General features: G+C 31.9%; 1 protein-coding gene across 1 annotated transcript in view; it reads right to left on the reverse strand.

The window, feature by feature from the left end:
- The window catches only part of LOC105836094, a 152,901-nt gene that overhangs the window by 104,002 nt on the left and 28,415 nt on the right, over positions 1 to 20,484 (reverse strand). The window contains exon 2 of the mRNA XM_012679891.3: positions 10,553 to 10,803. Within this exon, the coding sequence (XP_012535345.1) occupies positions 10,553 to 10,801 (249 nt within the window). The 5' untranslated portion in view covers positions 10,802 to 10,803. The remainder of the gene's footprint in view (positions 1 to 10,552; positions 10,804 to 20,484) is intronic.

Consider the following 20,484-nt stretch of genomic DNA (forward strand, 5'->3'; position numbering starts at 1 on the left):
TTTGGTACAGGGGGTTTTGAGGTCGCTGATCAACAATATTAGGTCAGATTTCAAAAATTGAAGGTGACTGTTCTAATGTGGCGAACGAGTATATTTGCAATTTGAATTTGTGTCATCTTAAAATAACCATAACTTTTGAAAGAAACATTGTACGGCACCATTCGAGAGCTTATTTTGAAGGGGTAGGATAATGATAAATGATGGAATCGGTAGAAAAAATTAAAAAATTTTGTACAGCCTGTATCTAACCTCAAAAACAACCAAAATAGCCATTTTTCATGTATATAACCTCAAATATCTCAAAATCCTGACGTGATGGGCCAATTCTGAGCTCGGATTCAGATTCTACGCGAAAAATTACTTCGAAATGACCCTCAGCTGCCCAACAACAAAATCTCGCAGATCTGTGTTATTGATTAACAAAATAATCGAATAATTTTCGTCTTTGATTATCGTTTAATCAAATAATCAAATAATTTTCATCTCTGATTACTAATTAATCAACTAACCAAAAATTTGATTACTGATTAATCAAGTAATCAAATAATTTTCGTCTTTGATTACCGATTAATCAAATAATCAAATAATTTTGTCTCTGATTACTGATTAATTAAGTAATCAAAAATTTGATTACTGATGATTAATCGAGTAATCAAATAATTTTCGTCTCTGATTATCGATTAATCAAATAATCAAATAATTTTCGTCTTTGATTACTGATTAATCAAGTAATCAAAAATTTGATTACTGATTAATCGAGTAATCAAATATTTTTTTTTTTTTATTATCGATTAACCAAATAATCAAATAACTTTCGTCTCTGATTACTGATTATTCAAGTAATCAAATAATTTTCATCTTTGATTAATGATTAATCAAGTAATCAAATAATATTAATTTATCATTATTTTTTTGCCGATCTCTGTTTATACTTAAGATCATCTTAAGTACTGTTTTAAGATGCCATCAGCCAATCACAGAGTTGTATTGACATCTTAAGACATTGCTTGAGACGATCTTTAAATAAGATTCGACTATGAATACCAGCCAAAGGTGACGTACTCATTAATGGCATTTTAACATTAGTTAAAATTGAGTTTAAAAATAGCTGGAGTAAGCTTTAAACCGTAAGAAATTAATCAATCACAATCAATTATTTTTCTCATTTTTGTCTGTGATTTATCAATTTTTTATGGCTTAAAGCATACTAGCACTTATTATAAACCCTCACTTAATTTAATGTGAGTGATATCAATTCTAACGTATTGCTATTTAAAATGTAATATCCCTACAATATAACCTAATATTTTAATGTTATTTATAAACGTGTAATATGTCGATAATATTTCTGTAATATTTTACTGTAATATGTAATATTGTTGATATATTGCAATTTTGCTGCGATATTACTGTAATATTCCGCGCTATGTGGGTAGCTAAGCGCGCGACGTCTCACGAATAGACGGAGCGCGATGTATGTGTGAGTGTTTGAGTGTGCCCGAGTTTAGACCGCAGCACAGCGACTTGAGGATTGAGCTTTCTCCGTTCCTTGCACGTTATTCTCATTTCACTCGCCTCTCTTAAGGGCCGTCTACAATGGAGAGTCGTAGGCCGTAGCAGTAGTCGTAGAAAATATTTTCATTTTGTACTGCCTTACTGCTTACGGGATATAGCAGACATTGAACCTATTCAGTGCGTGCTTGCGATGAGCGTTCGGGCCAGGGCCACCAAACTACCACGTAATTTGGTAATTGTTTTTTTTGGTAATTGTGGTTTTGTGACCAGCATTTGTGGCGCCGCCTGATATATGTCACCCGTTAAAATAGAACTAAATCGCAATATGTATATACATATATATATACAGGGTGTCCCAACGCATGTGGACCACCACTCGTAAAAAGGTAGAAGGGATCGAGATGAACATACAGGTCCAATATTTTCTTGGGTTAGGTTTACAAATAATCGAGATATCAATTTTTTTAATTGTGCGAATGAGACTGCCGCGGCGCGCCGTAGGAAGAGCCGAGCCGCTCGAGCCGTAGCGCGGCCCACTGTGTGAAGCATTGGCTGCCGGCGGCGGGGAGAAGGAGGAGAAGCGGCGCCGCTGCCTGTGCTTCGCCGCCCTCACGTCCCGCAGCACCGCGTCTAGACTCGCATCAATGGCCGCTCTCGCCTCCAACCGCACCGCGCCTAGACTCGCGTCGTTACGCACATTCGCAATTACTTGACAAAATTATTTAGCAAAGATAGGGACAAATTAAAACCGTAATAAACTTTTGTGATTGAGAAAGTCAAAAGAGAGAAAGCGATGGAAACTTATGGAATCTTCAAATAATCTAATTTCTATCGTAATTGTGAATATAGTAAACTAATGATAGTTTTCGGTACATTGACGATATATTCTTTCTTTTTCTTAAATATCTTATTTACAGTATCATACAACTCGAACTTTGTTTCTTGTCGAATTGTATCGTACTGTTAAATCCTTGATGAAAACATTGATAAAAATTCGTAAATTTATTCGTAAAATCATTATCGTAAATTCACGATTGATTCTCAAATTAATAGTTTTTTTTTCATCTATTATAATATTTGCTACATCGAGTTCTCTCATCGTTATCTTTTTTCTCTTACACGATATATTCATAAATATTTCTTCATATTTAATCAAAATGATGCAACAATGGAACAAACTTTTCTAACAGAAAATGCGAGAACGATAGAAAATAATATCATTTCTTTAAATTTGTTCCTTTTGATTTAGAGATGGATTATAAAATAAAAATCAATTAGATTTTCGTGTTGCTATTTTAAATAAATCACTGAAAATCTATCGTAATTAATAATGCAATTAAAGATAGCAGAAACTCTAAGTTTTCTATCGTCATGAAAGAAAACTTAGAGTTGTATTGACAATACGTGATGTTGAACGTTAATCTCTAAGCATAATTATCGTAGAAGACGCATCGCCCCTAATCTATTGTTGCACGCGTACTGCACGCGTCGCCCGGCCGCGCGAGTCAGCTGGTTGCTATAGAGAAGAACGTTGTCGTATTGCTGTTTATGTCGGTTCTCGAGCTGTCGAGCTCGTGTATCGGAGTGTTTTGAATAAATTCCGTTTTTTTTTTTAAGAAAATGTGCTATCCTATTTCGTGTACACCAATCACTGTTGCTCACTTATCTAATTGATTTCTATTTCATAATTCATCGCTTCTCTAAATCAAAAAGAACAAATTTAAAGAAATGATATCTTCTATCGTTCTAGCATTTCCTGTTGGGAAAGTTCGATCCATGTTTGCATCATTTTGATTAAATATGAAGAAATATTAATGAATATATCGTGTAAAAGAAAAAATATAACGATGAGAGAACTCGATGTAGCAAATATTATAATAGACGAAAAAAAAACTATTAATTTGAGAATCAATCGTGAATTTACAATAATGATTTTACGAATAAATTTATGAATTTTTATCAATGTTTTCATCAAAGATTTAACAGTACGATACAATTCGATAAGAAACAAAATTCGAGTTGTATGATACTGTAAATAAGATATTTAGGAAAAAGAAAGAATATATCGTCAATGTACCGAAAACTATCATTAATTTACTATATTCACAATTACGATAGAAATTAGATTATTTTAAGATTCCATAAGTTTCCATCGCTTTCTCTCTTTCGACTTTCTCAATCACAAAAGTTTATTACGGTTTTAATTTGTCCCTATCTTTGCTAAATAATTTTGTCAAGTAATTGCGAATGTGCGTAACGACGCGAGTCTAGACGCGATGCTGCGGGACGTGAGGGCGGCGAAGCACAGGCAGCGGCGCCGCTTCTCCTCCTTCTCCCCGCCGCCGGCAGCCAATGCTTCACACAGTGGGCCGCGCTACGGCTCGAGCGGCTCGGCTCTTCCTACGGCGCGCCGCGGCAGTCTCATTCGCACAATTAAAAAAATTGATATCTCGATTATTTGTAAACCTAACCCAAGAAAATATTGGACCTGTATGTTCATCTCGATCCCTTCTACCTTTTTACGAGTGGTGGTCCACATGCGTTGGGACACCCTGTATAAACCAAAGCTTCCAACAACTCCAGAATAATCTCACAAGTCAAATTTTATCCGCCAAAAGAAATATTTTGTATGACTTGGATAAAAAATAACCGAAGTCAAACATACAATTATCGCTAATTTTCAGCCATTCGCTACTCCACAAATTAATATTAAAAAATTAAAAGATACACTGGGAATTGTTCTGCCAGCAGTCTCGTTAGATCACTTTTTAGAGCTAGAAAAATTATTAATGGTTCTTCAGAAAAAAAAGAAGCATTGGTAAATAGATAATAGTTTTACTTTCAAATAAATTTTTCTATTCATTAATTGTTATAACTCCAATATTTAATGAACAGCGAGCGACGTAAAACCTCTTATTGTTAGATTACTCAGGACCTTAACAATACATATGTGGGAAGAGAAATCTTCTCTAAACAGAAATTTTACCCATTAATTTTTTCTTATTTTATTATAGATGGCTTTGTTTCGTATACTTATTACTGTAGAATCCAATTTGAAAGAGAGTATTGCTAAAATGATGAGTTCAATAATGACAAAGCCAGTAGAATTACAATATTCAGGAACAGGGAAAGTAATTAATGGACAATCTAAAAGAAATTTTAGCGGGACTAATTCATACATATGTTTGAGAGGTAAAATATATTTAACATTAGTATTTATGACTTTACGACTTTATGCTGTATTTATACAGTTTGTGTAAATAAACATATGTAATTTATTATATACTTATAGATGTTTTAAGAAAAATTCGGAAATAACATTGATACGAAGAAGTTGCCAGGTCAAATAGGATTATGGTAATCTCGAGCTGGAGATCGTGAAGGAGGCAGAAAAGAGCGTATTAAAAATACAGAAAATTAAAATTTGAAGTTCAAATATTTAAGTATATCTTAACTTATATATGAGTCATTTCACGGAATCCACGTATGAAATTTGAGATCATCCGATTTCGTTTAAACTGCAGAAAAATATTTGTCAAGATGAGTTAAAACAACCTGAATTTTTTTAGATTTTTAAACTCACGGGATTAGTGGGGGCGCTGCTGTCATTTCTTTGACATGTCGCGTTCCGACAACGCTTTGAAGTAAATTTTCACCAATTTCTTCTTTTCTGTTTTTTTTTTCAAACGTGTACATTTTTATATAAAATTTCCTGTTCTTTCCAATAAAAATATTTCTAATTCCCTCAAAATTAAAGAAAGTATTAAAAATGATGATTTTTGAGAAAAATTCTGTTTTTTTATCTTCCCCAAAGTTTATATTAAAATGAATATTTTCATTGGAAAGAGCGCATTTTTTTACATAATATATGCAGTTTATAGCTTTTGCTCTCAATGGTTAAAATCAAAATTAAATAAATAAACAAATTATATTTACTATTTTTAATTATATTTTCGTCTTTAATAACACAGGCACACAAAAAAAAGTGGTTGGTCCGGCGGACTAGACTAGTCAATCCTTATGTATTTTGACCCGCTGAATCCGAATCTAAGGTCAGAATTGCAAAGTTAGCTCGCATTTTCTAACCACAAAAAAAATTCTTTTTTAATTACACCCCATACAGCACAAAAGCTTGCAGCAACATTGCTGCAACGTTGCAACATTGCATACCCACATAGCACATGATATCATTAGAATATCCTGTACTCATACTGTGAACATACGTACCGTATATAATGTACTAAGAATATTCTTATAATATTTTCTATAATATATCATTATTCGTATATTATTAGAACGGACCTGTTATATCTAAATTAGTATATTATTTCTCGTACATTCTTAGAATTTACTTTTGCAATCTAAATATCTTTTAATGTTTAAAGTTTATTTTTAGTGTCAAAAAATGTAACGTAACCAAAAATGACGAAATAATTTCTTTATTTTGATTACTGTACTGTAAATATATATACCGTACATAATATAGTGAGAATATTGTAATAAGATCTTCTATTATATATATATATATGTATATCATTATTCCGCAGCAGCCGCGAGTAGTTCGCGAGATCGCTGCTAGGCGAGGGCACGGCGCTTCTTCTTCTCGTGAGAAAATTTACACCAAAAGACTTATAAAAGAAAATCACCCACAGCAACAAGTTATCTCTCGATGTGTATAGTGAGCTCAATAGGTTTATCTAACAGCAAAGTGTAGTATCATTTTTGCCACTCGAAGAGAGTCCCTTGGGCCTTGAATAGAGCTTCAGAGAATTGAGAAAATATAAAAATAAAATTTTAACCCTTGATCTTTGGTCTTATGCAGTGGCCAGGAAGAATCGAGAAACACTATAGCTACTTTTTAGATAGATTATATGTTTAGAGGCTAAGATTCAGAAAGTTACATATACAGCTTGGTACTAGCCATTTGTTCTAGATAGATGCTAGACAGAATCTAGAAAAACTATTCAGAACCTAGTTATATGCAAGGCGAAATTTCCACGCGGGTATTGTCATTGTCATCGTCGTTATCACCCGATGCCCAGTTAACATAGTATACCGTGCACATTTTATTATTGGTTCTACGTTGATACTGATGATATTCTTGGTATTTACTGCAAAATATTCTGAGTATATTCTACGAAGCAGAAGAAGGCGGAAATAGGAATGTACTCAGTATGTTCTTAATACGTATCTCGAATGTTCTTAGAACTTACGCAATGTACTGCTGCAATATTCTTCGAACATTCTTAGCATCTACATGTGCTGTATGGGTATTGCGATGTAATGTTTTAAAAATATTGCAAAGACATTATTTTACAATATTACTTCAGCAATGATGCAGCAACTTTTTAAAATATTATTAAAATAGTGAAAATAAATAAAATTAATATTCAATACAGTTTGAATAAATATATTACAGTAACTTTTCAAAAATAATGTAAAAGTGATCGTTCTATATTATTTAAAATTTTTCATCTATAGAGATACATGCATTCTGGAGTAGTTTTAATTTGTGTGTAAAACTATTATTATGTAGATTTGTGTATAACAGAGTACACGGTTATTCAAAATTATTTTAAATAACTGTATTTTTTAATTTAACAAATACAGAGTGATTATAGTGACATCAACCAAACGATCATCCAATCAATTCATTTGGTTTTAAATAACTATATTTTGAATTTAACAACAGAGTGATTAGTGATTACGTCAACCAAAAGATAAATTTTGTAAGTTTTGTCTCTCATCTTATAATGTACTTATATAAGATAAAAGACAAAACTTGCAAAGTTTATCTTTTGGTTGAAGTTTCACTAATCACTCTGTATTTGTTAAATTCAAAATAGTTATTTAAAATCAGATGAATTATTTTGAATAATCTTTTTCTGAATAATATTGCATACATATTTTACTGCAATATTGCTACAATATTACGTAACAATATTTCTAAAAGCGGACATTTTACCATTGCTGCAATCTTGCAGCAACCTTGCAGCAACATTTCACAACGTTTATGCAATATTGCAATCTTGCATTGAAATGTTGCCACAATGTTGCTGCAATCTTTCTGTGCTGTATGGGACAGGCACACAAAGAAAAGTGGTTGGTCCGGCGGATCAGACTAGTCAATCCTTATGTATTTTGACCTGCTGAATCCGAATCCAAGGTCAGAATTGCAAAGTTAGCTCGCATTTTTTAACCTAAAAAAATTTTTTTTGAGGTTAGGAAAAAATGAGCTAATTCAGCAATTCTGACCTTGGATTTGGATTCAGCGGGTCAAAATACATAAGAATTGACTAGTCTGGCCCACCGGACCCAATATTTAAAAAAAATTTTTTTTGAGGTTAGAAAATGCAAGCTAACTTTGCAATTCTGACCTTAGATTCGGATTCAGCGGGTCGAAATACATAAGGATTGACTAGTCTAGTCCGCCGGACCAACCACTTTTTTTTTTATGTGCCTGTGTAATTATTTTTTATTAAGTCGTACAGCCATCAATTTATTTTTATTTTTATAAAGTTCAAAGATGATAAAATTACTTTTGCATGAGCATATCCTACCATGTCATTCAGAGAAATTATTACGTGATAACTTTGATACTGTTTTGATTGTAGCATATCATGGCTCTAAAAATATTTTTGTTTGCTTTGCTTACGACTTGAATCCAAATTGAAAGGATAGAAACATTTTTTTAGTTTCTTTTTGTGAGCACTTTGATGCCATTTCAAGACGAAAGTGACGCAAAAAAGTTATAAAAAGTTATGCTCTTTATATCCATACACTTTAATGATTCTTACGTGAAGCACTCGACACATTTGATGGGAGCATGCTCTATTGATTCGTAATGCCAACTTCAAAAAACGTACCCATAGACAATAAGAGTTGAAGAAAACAATATATTTTATATTTATATAAAGTAATATTATCTTACAAAACTTGTAAGCAAATAAAAATATTTTTAGAATAACGGTATGTTACATACAATACAGTGAAAGGGACTCAGAGTTATTATGCAATAATTCCTCTGAATTATATGATATGATATGCTTATGCAAAAGTAATTTCAACATCTTGGAACTTTATAAAAATAAAAATGGATTGATGGCTGTACAACGACTTAATAAAAAATCATTAATAAGAACGAAAATATAATTAGAAATAGTAAAAAATTTGTTTATTTATTTAATTTTGGTTCTAACTATTGAGAGCAAAAGCTATAAACTATATTATGTAAAAAAATCCGCTCTTTCCAATGACAATATTCATTTTAAATTAAACTTTGGGGAAGATATAAAAAACCAGAATTTTTCTCAAAAATCATCATTTTTAATGCTTTCTTTAATTTTGAAGGAATTGGAAATATTTTTATTGGAAAGAGCAGGAAATTTTACATAAAAATGTACACGTTTGAAAAAAAAATCAAAAAAGAAAAAATTTGTGAAAATTTACTTCAAAGCGTTGTCGGAACGCGACATGTCAAAGAAATAACAGCAGCGCCCCCACTAATCCCGTGGGTTTAAAAATCTAAAAAAATTCAGATTGTTTTAACTCATCTTGTATTCCCATTGCTAGACCAGTAATGGTTGTGATTATCGCGTCAATATAGGTGACCTGGCAACCAATCTTAGGCCAGTATTGGGCCCAAAGTAAAATCCTACATGGGGTATTTTCTTTTTTAGGAAGATTTACATAATATTTCAAAATTTATACAAGATTAATTAACTTCTTCGACGACATTGATTCCATATGGCACGAAAATTGTTGTGCCTTTGTGAACATTGAGGCAATATGACATCGTTTTGTTTTTGACTAAATGATCAAATTTTCACAAAAATTGATACTTTTTAAAACTAGGACTTTTTGAAATTAAGACGTTTAAAACTAAGAGTTTTTTGGATCGCAAAATACAAAATTAAAATTAAAAAAATGGAATTTAAAATAACGAACTTAATACGGTGGTTGCCAAATTTTGAAATCTACCTGATTAATAGAACTTAATTAATGTTTGAAGGTTTTGTGGGTTGCTAAATACAAAATTAAAATGGAAATATCCAAATTTAAAATTCAAAGTCATGGGCCCAATATGACTGTTAAGAAAATAAAAATCTGGATAATGAAATCTAATGTTTGGTAATTCAAGTCACTGAATACAAAATAAGATGGGTCATTATCTTACCAACCGTAATATAGGTGTAGTTTGATATAACGATATTGGATTTGATCTGAATTGTGAAATTTTGATCGCAAATTCAAATTCAAAAAATCCATATAAAATACTAAGTATTCTTAAATACTAACATAAGTATTAAATATTAAAAATCCAATGACATTTTTTTTACAGGACACAAAGAAAATTTTGTGTGCTGTAAAAGGGATTAATTTCTAGAAAGAGATTCAGTTAATCAGTATCTTATATAATGTATATCAAAGTCAAGATTATTGGAGTAATTTCTTCTAATGTAAAAAAATACCAAAGTTTTATTCTGCAATTAAAAAATTTGTTTTCAAATATTTAGAAACTTTTCATAACTATATTTTATAACTATATCTTTAAACTTAACAAAAATAAGTTTGCCTCGGTAATTAAATTGAAAAGACACTTGCACAAAAAGATTCAAAACTAGAAGATTCAAATCCTGGTTGAAGCATTATTTCTCGTAATAAAATATTTACAGTTTTCCTGGAAAGAGAGAGAGAGAGAGAAAAGGTTTTAGATACTTCTGAGCATCGATATTCAATTAGTAACTGTGACTAGTAACTGTTTGAAAACTGATTAAAATATCGGCATACAGTTAATGTGAGCTGGAAATATTAAATTTACAGAAAAATTATATTTAAGATTTGCTTCAAACCGAATAAGCAATCTTTATCTTTATCTTTATGTTTAAAAATAAATTTATTTTTAATCACTGATTGACCTTAAAATGATTGTATAGATATTGCTGTTGAATACAAATTAATTCTGAAATAATAAAATCTATCACACACTATTTGATATATTTGTACTAAAAACGTTGTATAAACTAAATATATTTACAAAATCCTGTCGAAGGCCTTTAAGTATAGGCGAAACTTTGACGATGATTGATATCTTTTCTGCAATCTTACGATCGCCTTGATCACGTGAAAATTCAGCAATAACCCTAATCATGTCACTGGTATAATTGTCACCCTTGGCTGTGGCCGGTTTCGAAAATACATTGATCACTTGGATTGAGTTGTCGCCTTCTGATTTTCGTAGGATCTTCTCCACGAAGATTTGATTCAGCCATTTTGGTGTCTCCATTTCTGAAATTGGAATTGAAATTAGAAAATTTTTGTGACAAAATTGTGACACATTGTGTTTCTCACTATGTCACAGAAAAACATTTTTTCTTACATGCAATATTTCTATTTCTTACATTTCTACTTTTACAGTTAATTTTTAATTAAAAAACGTCATTAATTCTACATTCGGAAAAAAATAGAGATTGCCGAAATGTTTTTTATAAAAAAGAATCAGCATACAATTAATCTACAAAAAGATACAGAAAATTTGAGTGATATATATAATAGCATCATAAACTCGACTTAAGAAATGTTTCGGTGTCACAGTAGCATAACGCCTTGTTTTTATTATCGTCTCCAATGTTCAGTTCAAATTCAACTGCGATAGTGTACAGACATATCATAACACTCGTTGTAACTCACAAATTGACAAAATGTATAGCGTTAAAAAATCGCTTAGTTATAATAAGTATCTAGAACGAAGGAAACAAGTAAGTTTGTGCAGTTCACTCGATATTGTTACATTTCCTTCTAAAATCTTAGGAAAAGCTTACATTCAGCCTTGTATATTTTATAGCAAAGGAGTGAATTTGCTGGTACAAACTCACAGGCTTACGACGTTTCCTGAAAATTGAATCTTTCGGATTTCGCACTTGATAAGAACCTGAACTAAGGTCGAAACGTTGTGCTATTTGAATAATAATAAATTGGCCAGTTTGTTGACTACTAAAGAAATTTTAATTATTTTTAAATATTTAATATTAAATCTTTTGTTAAATATAAGTTTAATTTTTCAAAATTTAATTTTTTTAAAAGGAGGACCTTTAAGGCCTGTTTTCGGCCTCCTCTAAAATTGGACCGAAATGGATAGAATCACTTTCTCAGACTCTTGGAAGTAATATTTAGTCGATTCCAACCTAAACAAGGGTACTTTGAGCTCTACGAACATATGTATATGTGTATATAGATCCAGAATATACTCGATATAAAGGATGAAAAAACTTTTAAGTCGGATTTAAAGTACATAAATACACGTAATATATGAAAACTAAAGAAAAAGAAAAATTAAAAAGGAGGAACTAAAAAATAACAAGATTTTTTTATGTAACAATAACATTTTAAAGAGTAATTTTAACAAGAATTGATTTTACTTTAAACGTAAATCATGTAGAAACACTTATCACAAATACTTTTGAAAGAAATGGTTGACATATTTTCTTCCACAAGGCTAAATATGAAGTTTTATAAAGAATTATTTTAGAAACTGCAACTAGGAAATAAAAAAATTTTCCATAATAATTCTAATAACCGACTGCCTCAAATGATCAACTACAATGACTATGAATTTTTAGGCTGAAATTGACTAAATATTACTTTCAAGGATCTACTTCTAAGAGAGTGATTCCATCCATTTTGGTTCAATTCTGAAGAGAGCCGAAAACATGCCTTAGGGATCTTTCCCCTTTGTTGCATTAAATTATATTATTTGGAAGAAAAACATTGCAGAAAACATAATTATGCATTTAAAACTTCCACGGGTATTCTGTTAAAGAATGCTAAGAGGTTTAAGAGTTGTCTTTGTGTCTTAATATATCATTAATAATCATTATTAAAATTTTCTTAAATTAAATAAATATTGTTTATAAGTTTTGAAACATTTAATAAATTCATATATTCGTAAATTTACACGGAGAAAATTTTATAGTAAAATTATGTATGATCTTATTATTTATGATAGTAACCACGAACTGTAAGAAGAAATTTCAAAGAATTATATCATATAAGTAGTGTAAATATTGTCGTAATTTGATGAAAAACATAATAAAAATTTTTATTTCATAATTCCTTCTTGGCCCGCATTTACTATTTACCATAGTAATTTTTACCATAAAGTTTTTTCCGTGTATTATAAATCTATCACAAGAATTAATTTTATTAAAAATATAAATATCCTAGTTATTTAATTTTTAATTAAGAATATACAGTTGAAACAAACATTTTATTTGCTTGTCATTTCCATTTTAATCAATAAAATTGTCTAATGTTTTTTGAAGAAGCATAAATTTTGTTTCGAGCATATGATAACAGCTTCTTTTAAAATTTATAATGACAGTTTACGACGTTTAAGACTATCATGAAAAAAATATTTTTTATTAAAAATAATCGATATTTATTAAAAAATAAATTTAGTAATTACTTCTTTAAGCATTAGATCTGATATTTTTTGTACACATGTATGTACACGTACACACATACTTTTTGTCGTTAGAAAATTTTATTTTCATTAAAAAAGGTAAAGAACTATCATAATTCAAAGGGAGAATTTAGCGTTACGCGTCGCTTGTGAGTAGTCATTGTTGCTTGTTGTAACAACTCCCCCCGCGCGCCTAGCAATCTCAAGGTTCAAGCGCTAGGGAGGGGCGGCCGCCGCGGTCGGGCGCTCGGCGTGCTTGCATTTGCCGGTAGGCCGGACTAATACAGAAAATTTTACAAGTCTATAACTCGTTAACTATTGCGAAAATGGAAAAACGATGAGGAATTTATGTTCAGCTTAATGCGCTCTACCTGCTTATAAAAATTGCATAAATCTTTACCAAACACCCTGTATATATACAGGATGCCCCTAAGCACCCACGCCAATGCTTGTAAAGAGGTAGAAGGGATCGAGACAAACATAAATACCCAATATTGTTTGGGTTTGGTCCAGCAATAATCGAGATATTAATTTTTTTAATTGTGCGAATGAGAGCGCGCGGAAGGAAGAGCTCGAGCCGCTCGAGCCGTAGCACGGCCCACTGTCTCGAGTATTGGCGCCGGCGGCCGGGGGGAAGAGGGAGAGTCGCGCCGCTCTGTGCTTTGCTGCTCCCACGTCCCACCGCACCGCGTCTAGACTCGCATCAATGGCCGCTCTTGCGTCCCACCGCACCGCGCCAAGACTCGCGTCGTTACACACATTCATGACAAATGACATAATTATGAATATAGTAAATTAATTAAAATTTTTGGTACATTCACGATAGATTCTTTCTTTTTCTTAAATATCTTATTTACAGTATCATACAATTCTAACTTTGTTTCTTATCGAATTTTATCGTACTGTTAAATCTTTGATAACGAAAACATTGATAAAAAATTATCCTAAAATTCACGATTGATTCTCAAATTGAGTTTTTTTATACGTGTATTATAATATTTGCCACATCGAGTTCTCTCATCGTTATCTTTTTCTCTTACACGATGTCTTCATAGATATTTTTTCATACTGCAACAATGAAACATACTTAACTAACAGGAAATGAGAGAACGATAGAAAATGATATCATTTCTTGAAATTTTTTCTTTTTGATTCAGAGAAATGATGGATTGTGAAATATAAAACGATTAGATTCTCGTGTTTTTTTTTTAAATAAATCACTGAAAATCTATCGTAATTAGTAAGTATTTCGGATAAGTATTTCGCGCATTTTAGTACGACACCTCTCTCTCTCTCTCTCTCTCTCTCTCTCTCTCTCTCTCTCTCTCTCTCTCTCTCTCTCTCTCTCTCTCTCCCTCTCTCTCTCTCTCTCTCTCTCACGCACACGCACACGCACACGCACACGCACACGCACACACTCACACACACACACACACACGCGCGCGCGCGCGCGCGCGCGCGCACACCCAAGGAAGGTTTGGAGTCGCAAAATACCGTGAAACTGACGAGCCACGGGGTCCTTATCCTTGAGGTAAACACACCTCACACACACACACACACACGCACACACACACACACACACACACACGCACACACGCACACACACACACAAAACGGCACTTTTTAGAGCCCCATGATGTGCAAATTCCAATCGCGCAACCTCCCCGTGGTGCACATTGGGTAACGCTAATGCCGACGGTAAAACCTTTTAATAAGAAATAGTCGTCTATTTTTATTAGATATCACAGTTCCTGGAACTGATACAGCCCAATGAATTTTTTCAATGAACTTTCGCGGTAAAATCAAATATCAAAATTCCCTAATGGGGAAGCTTCGTTCGCGTAACTACTCAGATTTGCTTGTGTTAATGTGAGTAGTAAAATTCTGTGGTAAGTCAGCTACACAACACACAAGCACATGTACGCTCACAATCCGAGGACGGTTTCGAGCTTTAAAATAAAGACTAACCATAGTTGTTAGCGAAACCCGGAATTTTTATTCTTGCAATAGTTAAAATTGGGCATTGTTAAAAATTCAAAATTGAATATCTCAGCATCTAATACAGCTAGCAAGGTTTTCCAAGAAGCATTTTCAAGATTCGGATTGCCACTTGAATAAATTTTATATCACAGTTATACGTGATACGTTTTTTCAAAATGGCGTATGACAAAGCGAAAACACGCGAAATTGAAAAATATTGGTTCAATTTTGCGACGGTCCGTGGCATGAAGCAAGTATTGCAACTTAATGGGATAAAAAGCATGCGATAGTACAGAGTTTTCCCTTCAAAATGCTTTTTTACTCGTCTCGATACGATGATTTTTCGCTGAGATATGCGCATTTGAATAAAAAGGCAGTTTTTTACTTTAAATGCGCATATCTCAGTGAAAAATCATCCTATCGAGACGAGTAAAAAAGCATTTTGAAGGGAAAACTCTGTACTATCGCATGCTTTTTATCCCATTAAAGTGCGATACTTGCCTCACGCCATGGCTCGTCGCAAACTCGGACCAATATTTTTCAATTTCGCATGCTCTCGCTTTGTCATACGCCATTTTGAAAAAAATTATTACGCAAAATTTTACTAAATCAATTCTTAAAGTAGACATTTGAAGTTTTAATTTCTTTTTTTAGAAACCTTTCTATCTTTATTACTCGCGTAGTTATCGTCATTCAAAGTTTAGTGATTTTTTGACAAATTTTAGGTGTACCGCTTTTTTTTCGAGTGAGTGTATATATATATATATATATATATGTCAAACGCATAGTTTGAGACATACTTCTTTTTTAGCGTAATCGTGTGTAATACAATTATAATAGGATAATCCAAACAATTAAATTCTATATAAAAGAATAATTATTAAGTTAATAAACTTTTTATACACAATGCATGTTTTGGGGGCAGTATTATATATATAATAAGCGAATACATCGAGGACTGTCCTTGAATCATACATTTTATATATAAAAAGGAAATATTTATCTTGTCCTCAAAGCATGCGTTTAAATTTGAGGTGTTCCATATATTAATGGTATACTTCGAAGACAACTACATACATAATAAATGAATATTTCGCGGACAGTTCCCGAATTATGCGATTCATATATACAACGGAAGTATTTAAATTGTCCTTAAAACATGCACTTAAATTGAAGATCATTCTTAAAGTAATCACATACTTGAAAGACTAATTTATCTATTATATGTATATGTAGGGTGTGCTAAAATGATTCAAATTTTAGGTCATTTTTAATGTTTATAACACCCATATAACAATTATAATAAAATTCTAGAATAAAAATTCGTGAAAAATTAAGTAATGGTAAACATATCGTGACATATCGTAAAATAGTAGTCATCTACTTAAAGTTTAGTCTGCTCTCTCTCTCTCTCTCTCTCTCTCTCTTCTTTCTCTCTCTCTCTCTCTCTCTCTCTCTTCACTTATTTAGATAATTCCGGTAATACACTAATTTTTAAACATCTACAATAGTCTTCATATTATGCGATTACTTGAAGAAATCCTTATAACGCATGCTTTGAGGTCAAATAAATATCCAGATATGTAAAATGTGTGATTTAACACACTGGTGAATTTTAGGGGAGGGGGATTAATACCCCACCCCTTCAAAGAGTAAAATCAGTCTTACTCTAGTAGATCTATTTTCTTAAAAAGTTTAGGTAAAATAATGAAGGCCGATTAACGCATAGCAGGTGCTCGCGAATTAAATTCTTATAGGAATCACTGTGTCCAAACTGTCCGATGTTAGATGTATGATATTCAGTGAAAATTGGTATTAATTCCCCTCCCCCATTATCGACATCACGATCCGATAGTAATTTAACAACTGCTTTCCAAACATCTGTTTACTAAACAAATATATATATTGAATTAGTGTACATCTACGTCATTCGTCGAGAAAGATCCAATACACTTATCGTTCTAGCCGCATACAGAAGTATAGGAAAAAATGTACAAACAACGAATATATGTTGTTATTTACATAACGCTCTTGCAGTTTCTTTCAATATAGTGGAGCCCCGCGTTAGTAGACTGTTTGAAACTCTATCTACTAACGCAGGGTGATCTCCTATTGCTTGGTTTCACTCTCACTTTGTAAAATTCAGGACATAGCGGTATTGTTATGTCCTGAATCTAGCCAATTTAGGTTTACGCTTAGAGACTAAATGTATTCGACACATAATTTATAAAACTGAAAAATGTATTTAAATGTAGGAAACTTTAATGCTTCTGTATTTTCTTTAATGTGTTGGCGTCGCGGCAACGATCTATTCGGCGGCAGGATCAAAGCGGCGCGTTGGTGATAGCGATCTCTGGCAAGCCGCTATAAGTTCCGAACTGTGCACCTTTGTCAGCCCTTTGTTTGTATTTCTGGATTTGTTGACAATAGAATTGCAAGTAAAGCGACATCTCAGATCAAGTCAGTCATAGCTAGCCGTCCAAAGAACTCACATCTCGTATCTCTATATCATCTCGAATAAATTATATTCGCTGCATTTCTAATCTATTATCTTCCTAAATAAAATTTATGTATATAAAATATTATTAGACAAAATCCAGCATCCAGAGGGGCACACACACGCGCGAGCGCGTACGCGGGCGGGGGGGCAGGTTTTTACCCCTGGCATCCCGCAAACACTCCGTCGGTAGAGGTGTCCCATAATCCTCAAATTATGCGATTACTTGAGAAAAACCTTATAACGCATGCTTTGAAGACAAATAAATTCCCACTGTGTATGTAAAATATAATTTATCAACTTTTTTCCAAAATATTCATTCGTTATATATGTACATGTATATATTAAAATAGTGTACATCTGCGTCATTCAGTGAAAAAAAAACAGTTGAACACGTTTAGTGTTCTAAGCGCATAGAAAAGTGTTATGAAAAAAATTATAAACAACAAAACTTTTATAGCTTTATTCAACGACTTGTTTCGTTTAAAGAAGAAAACTGCGCTCGCTTTTATAATAGTCCTCAAATTTTGCGAATATTTGAGGAAAACATTATAACATATGCTTTAAGGACAAATAAAAAGTTCTCACTGTCTACGTAAAATGTATAATTTATCAACTCCTCCCACTAAAATTTTTTCATTATACACATATATATTGATTTAGTGTACATCTGCATCATTTGGCAAGAAAAGACAGTTCAACACAATTATTGCTATAGGCACATGAAAAACTAGTTTTAAAACAATAATTGTGTTGAACCGTTCTTTCTCGCCGAAAGACACAGATGTACACTAATTCAATATATACGTGTACATAATAAACAAATTTGGAGGGCAGGAGTTGATAAATTATACATTTCACATTCACAGTGGGAATTTTTTAATTGTCCTCAAAGCATGCGTTATACGGTTTTCCTCAAGTAATCGCATATTATGAGGACTATTACAAAAGTGAGTTTTCTTATCATTTAAATAAATCAAGTAATTAAAAAAGCCGCAAAAGCGTTGTTAGATAACTAACATATAATGGTTTATATTTCTATTTCCATAACAACGCATTTACGGTTTTTCTCAACTACTTGATTCATTTAAATGATATAAAAACTCACTTTTGTAAGTTCTCATAATATGCGATTACTTGAGGAAAACCTTATAACGCATGCTTTGAGGACAAATAAAAAATTCTCACTATGTTCGTAAAATGTATAATTTATCAACTATTTCCTCAAATATTCATTCATTATATACATGTATATATTAAATTAGTGTACATCTGCGTTATTCGGCAAGAAAAAACAGTTGGACACTTTTATTGTTCTAATCGCATAGAGAAGTGTTAGGAAAAAAATTATAAACAACGACAATATGTTATTTCAATAATAAAACTCTTACAGCTTTTTTTAACGACTTGATTCGTTTAAATGATAAGAAAACTGCGCTCGCTTTTGTAATATTCCTCAAATAATGAGAATACTTGAGGAAAACATTATAACGCATGCTTTGAGGACAAATAAAAAGTTCTCACTGTCTACATAAAATGTATAATTTATCAACTCCTCCGACTAAAATTTTTTCATTATACACATATATATATTGATTTAGTGTACATCTGCATTATTTGGCAAGAAAAGACAGTTCAACACAATTATTACTATAGGTACATGAAAAACTAGTTTTAAAACAATAATTGTGTCGAATTGTTCTTTCTCGCCGAAAGACACAGATGTACATTAATTCAATATATACGTGTACATAATAAACAAATTTGGAGGGCAGGAGTTGATAAATTATACATTTCACATTCACAGTGGGAATTTTTTAATTGTCCTCAAAGCATGCGTTATACGGTTTTCCTCAAGTAATCGCATATTATGAGGACTATTACAAAAGTGAGTTTTCTTATCATTTAAATAAATCAAGTAATTAAAAAAGCCGCAAAAGCGTTGTTATGGAACCAACATATAATGGTTTATATTGCTATTTTCATAACAACGCATTTGCGGTTTTTCTCAACTACTTGATTCATTTAAATGATATAAAAACTCATTTTTATATGTCCTCATAAAATGCAATTACTTGAGAAAAACCTTATAACGCATGCTTTGAGGATAAATTAAAAATATGTTATTTAAATAACGACTCTCTTGTGGCTTTTCTGAACGACTTGATTTGTTTAAATAATAAAAGAACTCCGCTCATTTTACAATAGTCCTCAAATTATGCGATTACTTGAGGATAACCTTGTAACGCATGGTTGGGCACAAATACACACACACACACACACTCGCGCGCACGCACCCTTGGCGCTATTTTTTTACCTTTTTTAAAAAAGGTAATTCTGTTTGAATAGTCATTTACACAACGGTCTTGCTCTTTTCTTTTAATGACTCGTTTAAATGATAAAAAACTGCGTTCAATTTTATTATAGGTCTCAAATTATGCGAGTAAGTAAAAATTAAGATAAATTATAAATTTGAACGCATGTTTTGAGGACAATTAAAAATTTTCATTATATACGTACGCGTATAATGTATAATTTAAGAATTCTTTCTCAAATTTTTGTTTATTATATGTATTTATATTGTGCATATATCGAATGCATATAGCATATGCCTGCGTTAACAAATGATAACCCAACGCACTTATCGTTTTATTGTCAGGTTTATTGTCAAATATTAGGAAGAATTAAACAATTATATGTTCTTGTTTACGGACTGTTTTTACAGCTTTTTTTACAATGACTTGAATCGTTTAAACTAAATCCGCACTTACTTTTCTCGTCAAATCGTGTAGACAAATTGGTAATTTAGTTTCTTATTATTTGTTCCCATAATCACAAAATGGTACAGGAATTTTTGTTTTGTTTATCTTGCTCTACTTGTACATGTGCGTTATCAAGAGTGCTCTGGGGCACTTGGTATATTTATATTATGGAAGAAAGATTTACTAAAAGTTTCTTAAATTATATATGTATTTTATTTTCCTTATATTTGCTATTTTGTGGTAAACTATCATACGGGTGAAATGAGTAG

Source organism: Monomorium pharaonis, chromosome 2, assembly GCF_013373865.1.
Source record: "Monomorium pharaonis isolate MP-MQ-018 chromosome 2, ASM1337386v2, whole genome shotgun sequence".
Classification (NCBI taxonomy): domain Eukaryota; kingdom Metazoa; phylum Arthropoda; class Insecta; order Hymenoptera; family Formicidae; genus Monomorium; species Monomorium pharaonis.